Genomic DNA, 7,226 nt, shown 5'->3' with positions numbered 1-7,226 from the left:
TCAGCAGGTTCACTGCTTCAATCGAGGGGTAAAACTGGTTCCAGAAAAGTCTCATCTCTTAACTGTAGTGTTTTTTTCTAGGAACCATCTTTTAGCAAGACTATCAAACTGGTATGTATCCAGAGGAGAATAATCAGATGTTGAGGGATTTCTGAGCTTGAAATTTTACAAAATAAAAAATACAATAAAATAAACTGCAGGTTATTCCCACTTACCTTGATGCTGACTCTCTATTTGAGTAGACCTAGTGACATAATTGATATAAAATTCAGCTGCTTTGTTCAAGTACTTATACAACAAATTGGCGGGCAACCGAACATCATGGTTGTTAATTATTAGAGGAAGGACATCACACACTGTTGAAGAGGGAAAATGAGGAAAAACCAATTAAGCTGTTTGTCTACTCTAGGGTTCTGGAAAAAACAAAATTTATTTTAGAGTTCACTTAATGTAATACCTAAAATAGATTGGCAAAAAAGAAACCCCTTATGGCACATTTATTTAAAAATTGCAGTGCAGAGGGACACCAGTGGATGGAGTCAGCAAGGAAACACACAGGCAGATTCCACATTATGAGTGATGTTTGGGTGGAAATTCAGGTGTTTATTAGTATGCTTCATACTCAAATACATGGTTACACATATTCTTTCAGAGGTATCAACTATTACATAATAAAAATTTAGGAGTTGTTTAAAATGCTTTCTGAACTGAAAAAATAAACACGGATTTAAATCCCATAAAACGAAGAGTTCCTCTGCTTTCCACAAATGACCTTATTTCTGAAATGACACTTACCCCCAGCATATTCTACTTAGCATAAGGAATGATACAAAATGTAATTTTTCTTACCAAACAATTTTCTAAAGCAGTTAACAGGAGATTCTTGCTCTTCAATAGTTTCAGCCTCCAATAGTGCCTCCCCAAGGCCAACCTGTTTCAAAATACAATTAATCATTTGTGTTGTTTCAGATGTCAGAATTACATGAATAAACACCATATTTGTTTTACCACATAGTTTGTATATTCAAACTTACCCAAGAAACAAATATTATCATTTTAAAGACTAGAAAACAAAAGAATGCATCAGCGACACCACCCAGAAGGGAACCCCACATTCACCTGACCACAGACCACTCTGTCTTGGTTATTCTCCCCTGAACTAGTACAATTAAAATGTCTAAGAAACTTAATGGAAGCACTGGAGCTAGTTTGATAATACAGATGTAGAGACTTCTCTAAGAAATGTAGAAACTAACTTTATTCTCTACATCAAGATGTATTACGTAGACAAAACTTAACATTTTCAAGAGTTGCCGGGAGTAGTCAGTCATACAGCCTGGACTAGGTCGGACACAACTGTTTGAGAAGGCCACTTTCCCATTACTGATGCCCTAGCCTAGTAGAAAGCTGGCTTCTCCAAATCCACCAACACCTGCATCATCTTCCTTGCAACCACCTGGGGATGCATGGGGTGGGGGGAGAGGGGAACCATGTAAACAATTACATGAGACAGAAAGTTAAAAGAGTAATGATCAGGGAGGACACCAGGTTGAACAGCATCCCCCCAAAATTCACGTCCACTCAGAACCTCAGAATGTGACCTCATATATTTTTTATCTTATAAAAAAGGTCTTCGTGGGACTTCCTTGGTGGTGCAGTGGTTAAGAATCCGCCTGCCAATTCAGGGGACATGGGTTCGAGCCCTGGGCCGGGAAGATCCCACATGCCACTGAGCAACTAAGCCCGTGTGCCACAACTACTGAGCCTGTGCTCTAGAGCCTGCGAGCCACAACTACAGAGCCCGCATGCTACAACTACTGAAGCCCGCATGCCTAGAGCCTGTGCTCCGTGGCAAGAGAAGCCGCAGTGAGAAGCCTGCGCACCGCAACGACGGGTAGCCCCCACTCGCCACAACTAGAGAAAGTCCATGTGTGGCAACAAAGACCCAATGCAGCCAAAAAAAAAAGGTCTTCATAGAAGTCATACTGGATCAGGGTGGGTCCTAAATCCAATGATTGGTATCTTTATAAGTAGGTCATGTAAAGACACAGGGACACAGACCACAAAGAAGGCCACGTGACAACAGAGGCAGAAACTGAGAGATGAAGCTGCAAGCCAAAGAATGACAAGGATCGCTGATGCCCCAGAAGCCAGGATGACGTGAGCAGGAGTCCTCCCCAGAGCCTTCACGGGGAGCACGACCCTGCCCATACCTTGCTTTTGGGCTTCAAGCTTCCAGAATTGTGAGAGAATAAACTTTTGTTTTAAGGCACCCAGTTTCTGGTATTTTGTTACGGCAGTCCTTGAAACTAATATACGGACGTACAGAGAAGGTTAACTGGGGCCAGCAGCCAGAAAAGTGGAGCCAGAAAGAATAAGCCAAAGAGGTTGAATTAAGAAAGTTAAAGATTTGAATCCCCCGTCTCCGTTACCGGCTACGGGAAGTGACTAACACATATGTAAAGTAGGATGCTATCTACCTCAACAGATCTAAGGAGTATAGAAGGACCTACTGAACACCGACCAGTGCCTGCCAGTAGCACTCATTAATAATTAGAGATATGAGGAAAGGGCAGAGTAGAGGGAAAACAGTGACCATATGGCAAAAGCATGTGAAAAACGTTAAGAATACAAACTATGGCTCTCCTTTCAATTCAAACACATTGTTCAATACAATGAAACAGATTATTTTTTAAAACTTCACTGTACTTCACAAATTGAAGGTAAGTTGCACTGTCAAGGCTTGGTGACTGTCTCCTCATGCTGGTAACACAACACTACTGGATATTCACAGAGTTTGGTAACAGTGACATCCTTCTAGCTTTACTGACAAAGATTCCTTGATTTGAATTCAATCTTATCGGGTGCTCCTCAGAATTAGAATAATCTACTTTAGAATAATACACACTGTAGCTCTTAAACATACTCATGAGTCCACTGATCAATTTTATTCTCTTTTATGAAAAAGGAAAGGATCAAATCTTACCCCATGCTGTACCACCGTTTCAGGGAATCGTCTCAAAAGTAGAAGCAACATTTCTGATCGTTCCAAAGTGTTGAAGCATTGTTCCGTAACCTTTAGTAACATTTCACACTGGACCCGACCAGGAAGAGTTTCAAATAAACCTGTATATAACACATTTCACTTTTAAAAGTTTCTTTCAGAAAGAAAATACGGAAGCAAAAGTGGAAATAAGGCATCATCATGTACAGAATGGTATATACTAAGTGAAGAATCACTATTGTTGGAGTTCACCTACAACCTGGAAGGCTTTGGGGTCAGATATTATTGGGCGTAAGATATTTGCTGAATGACGATAAAATCTTTGGAGGCCTTACTGGATCTAGAAGAGAAGAATGATGTCTGGGAATGGTCACAGCAGTGCTTGCTGCTGACTGAGATAAAAAGCACTCACTTAAGTTGAAATGACCTAAACAATCTACTTTCTTTTTTTTCCAAAATCTGAAATACTGGATTGGCTATAGCAACCAACACAGAGTGAAGGTTAATGAGAAAGGTCATAAATTACTAAAAGTTTCTCTCCTGTTCTGTGGAGATCTGTCTAATCTACAGATGTTTTATGATTACTGTAGAACTTGTTAAAATATATTCAGTTTCCTGAGCTAACTGATAAATCCACATCTTTTAAGGAAGTTTAAAGGGTTCTAAGCATATGCTCAAGGGATCAAGTGACATCATTTGTACAGGCTTCAGTTGCCAAGAACAAAACATGCATATGGGTCCCAATACCACAGATGTGACTTTTTTGTGAAATTACTACTAGTACTTCTGGTATTCCAGAGTAGTAATTTTTTAAAAAGAATTATATGTTTTTTATTATAATATAATTCTACTTTGAAACATTTTGGTATATCTACAACTGTATTATATGAGATAGCATCATCATTATGTTCTAATAACAGTAAAAAGAATGATCACTTTCTAGATATTTCTGTTTGAAGAAAATTATTATTTTTAAAATTAACAGCTCAATAAAACTGCATTTTATTGGGTTCACAGTTGTGAGTCACTTTTACTATGGTGAAATAATTGCTAGTATTTTTACCCAAGTAGGCAACACTTCCAAAATACAATTACTTTTAATCTCATACAGACATTTTATAAAAATTAGATGAATTATCTTCTTTTACATTTTTGCTTCTAATTTTATAAATAATGTATGTTGCTAGAATATGTAGCATAAAACACATTATTATATCTTATCTCTGATTTCTTAATGATAGCTTTAATACCTTAGCTATTTATCGATGTTGGTAATTTTATTTTTTACATCTTTATTGGAGTATAACTGCTTTACAATGTTGTGTTAGTTACTGCTGTACAACAAAATGAATCAGCTATACGTATACATATATCCCCATATCCCCTCCCTCTTGCTTCTCCCTCCCACCCTCCCTATCCCACCCCTCTAGGTGGTCACAAAGCTGATCTCCCTGTGCTGTGTAGCAGCTTCCCACTAGCTATTTTACATTTGGTAGTGCATATATGTCAGTGCTACTCTCTCACTTTGTTCATATTCCCCTTTCCCCCTGTGTCCTCAAGTCTGTTCTCTACGCCTGTGTCTTTATTCCTGTCCTGCCACTAGGTTCATCAAAACCATTTTTTTAGATTTCATATACATGCATTAACATACGGTATTTGCATTTCTCTTTCTGACTTACAGAAGTAGTAATTTATATACCAGTAAGTTATCACTTTATTCTTACTTCTTAAAAATTGGGTTTGTTTATCCTGTGAATCGTTTCTTAATGCTGATGTAATAATGCTGATTTCTCTCCACACCACGGGCTGATCTGGGAAATTCACAAACCTATTTTTAAAATGAATGCATTAAATTAAAATGTCAGATTCTAAATAGTACCCAAAAAAGAAAGCAAAACAATAGCATCAGAGAAAAACACATTTTACTATATTCCAAGTGAATACATAGATGTACCAAAACAAACTGAAATAAAGATACAAAAATAAAAACTAAGAAAAATGAGAGTATTCACAAAAGTCTTTAGTTTTTTTAATAAGTGAAAAGACAAGTGACCATAATATGCAAAACACTACTAAACGGTAAACAAGAAAAAAAAAAAACTTTGCAAAGAAAAAAAAAACTCTGCAAAGAAAAAAATGGGCAAAGGTAAATCACAGAAAAAATACAAACAGCCAAATAATTGAAAAGATAGTCTTATTAGTAATACAACAAACACAAATCTTTAAAAAGTAGCAAGATATTGCCTTCTTCTACGGCACCAGCAAAAATTGACAGCTGAGGGAAAGACGGATAATATCCAATGCTGGCGAAGGTGTGGGAAAACAGGCACTCACACACGGTCAGTGGAGATGTAAACTGAACAGTACTTTTTGGAGAGTAATCTGACAGTGCATCGAAATTTAAAATGCGCATACCCTTCAACTAGGAAAACCTACGTCTAAGAATCTACTCTACAGAAAAACACCCAAATGTGAGTACAAAACTGCTTTCTGACACTCTGAATATAATTTCAAACAACTGGAAACTACCTAAATGTCCGCCGACAAAAGAGGGCTGAAACGCTATGCAGACAGGAGAAAGAACCAAGTAGATCCCTACATGGTGGCCTGGAAAGAGCCCCATCACAGTGGGTGAGCAGTAGGCGCTCACGGCTGCAACTCCTCCCCCAGAACCTACTGATGCGTCCTGGGCGTACATGCACACAGACACACACACTCCTGAATTCGGGCCGAGGTTAGGAGGGACTTCCACTGATTATTCTTTACACTTCAGTACCGTCGCAACTTCTGCGAGGAGCCTGTATTACGTTATTCCCAAAGTAAAATAAATGATTGAATGGAAGAGCTGTAACAAGAATAAAACCTAAGAAGACTTCCCCGCAGTTAATGGAAGGCCTAGACCCACGACCAAGTTAAGCTTTAGATGCCGGACACGCAGATGAACTTGAGGACCTTCCCCCAACTCCCTCTGCCACAGACAGAACGGAAACCTCCCGAGAGGTGCGGGGCGGCGTCCCCACTCACATGTCGTAGAGCAGCCTCCCGGCGGTGGCCGTCCGCTCCGCGTTCCGCTCGATGGTGTACATCTCATACTGCAACACGGGCCGGGGCCACGTCAGGCCCTCCGCCCGGCCGGCCCGGCTCACCCCACCGCCCCGAAGGTCCCAGGGTCGGGCATCAAGTGCTGACGGAGCCTCAGGGCTCGCGCCGCGCGGCACCGGGGACCCGGCTTAGCGCAGGCACGTCTCCGGCGGCCAGCGGGGCTTCTGACTATCCCGGACGGCAACGCGGTGCAGGTCTATGCCGTTCGCGTCACTCGGATGCCTTTATCTACCGCGGGGCCCGCAAATGCGCGGTATTGGTCCCCTCACAGAGCCGCAGCCCGGAGCTGGCGCCTGTGTTCACTACACTGCACCCCAGCTCCCTCCCACGGGGGCCTAGAACACCCCCACTCCGCCCCTGCCTCCGCCACTACCCGCGCCCGCGCGGCTGCCGTCCGGACCCACGAGCCGGCGGGCGGCCTTTCCAGGCGGCGCGAGGCGCTGTCCCGGCCGCCAAGGGGGTAACGCTCCCGTCGCCCCGACCCGGAGCGGGGCCCGGGGTCCCCTGGGCCGGGCTCGCTGGGGGCTCAGGGAAGCGGGGAGGAGCGCCCCACCTGCGCCCCCGCCCGGCCTCACCTGGATGTTGAAGTCTGCGGGGTAGAGGCTGCGGGCCGTGATCAGCCAAGCCTTGGCGGCCCACAGGTCCTGCTGCACCAGCTCGCGGGCTCGCTGCACCAGGAACTCGCAGTCGCCCTGGGCCGACATGATGCGGGAGGCCTCGGGCGGCCTGAGGCTGCCGGACCTTCCGGCTGGGGGACACCGCGGACCTCGCCGCCGCGGATCGTGCTGCCGCCGCCGCCACCGCGGAGGCTACTGCGCAAGTCCGGGGTCGCGCCGCCGCCGCAGGGTGGATCCAGGAGGGCTTCCGGGCTTTGCGAGCAGCCTCTTCCCGGCCACTCTGCGCCTCTGCCCGGCGGCTTCCTCCTCTGGGGGCCTAGTGCGTTCGTCACGGCTCTTCCAGGTCGCCTCCAAGACACGGAGGAGCGGATTCTCACCCTGCTCGGGAGCGACCCCGGTGCAGCCAGGGAGCATGCGCAGAGCCCGGTCCTGGCGGCGCCGGGGAGCCGGGTGGTCAGTCTTGGCTGGGCGGCCGGGGGCCGGGCGGGGAAGACGCTGGAGGG

At 44.5% G+C, this 7,226-nt stretch overlaps 1 protein-coding gene across 1 annotated transcript in view; it reads right to left on the bottom strand.

Annotated features, from left to right (window-relative positions):
* The window catches only part of INTS10 (integrator complex subunit 10), a 37,555-nt gene extending 30,678 nt beyond the window's left edge, over positions 1–6,877 (bottom strand). Inside the window, exons 1-6 of the mRNA XM_007455458.1 lie at positions 6,682–6,877; positions 6,029–6,096; positions 4,729–4,832; positions 2,987–3,126; positions 850–931; positions 216–356 (exon numbers count right to left, since the gene is read on the bottom strand). Coding sequence (XP_007455520.1) covers positions 216–356; positions 850–931; positions 2,987–3,126; positions 4,729–4,832; positions 6,029–6,096; positions 6,682–6,810 — 664 coding nt within the window. The 5' untranslated portion in view covers positions 6,811–6,877. The remainder of the gene's footprint in view (positions 1–215; positions 357–849; positions 932–2,986; positions 3,127–4,728; positions 4,833–6,028; positions 6,097–6,681) is intronic.
* Positions 6,878–7,226: the final 349 nt, after the last annotated feature.

Source organism: Lipotes vexillifer, unplaced genomic scaffold (assembly GCF_000442215.2).
Source record: "Lipotes vexillifer unplaced genomic scaffold, Lipotes_vexillifer_v1.1 scaffold414, whole genome shotgun sequence".
NCBI lineage: Eukaryota > Metazoa > Chordata > Mammalia > Artiodactyla > Lipotidae > Lipotes > Lipotes vexillifer.
Note: the sequence above shows the minus strand (reverse complement) of the source record. Positions and strands in the feature narration are given on the sequence as shown.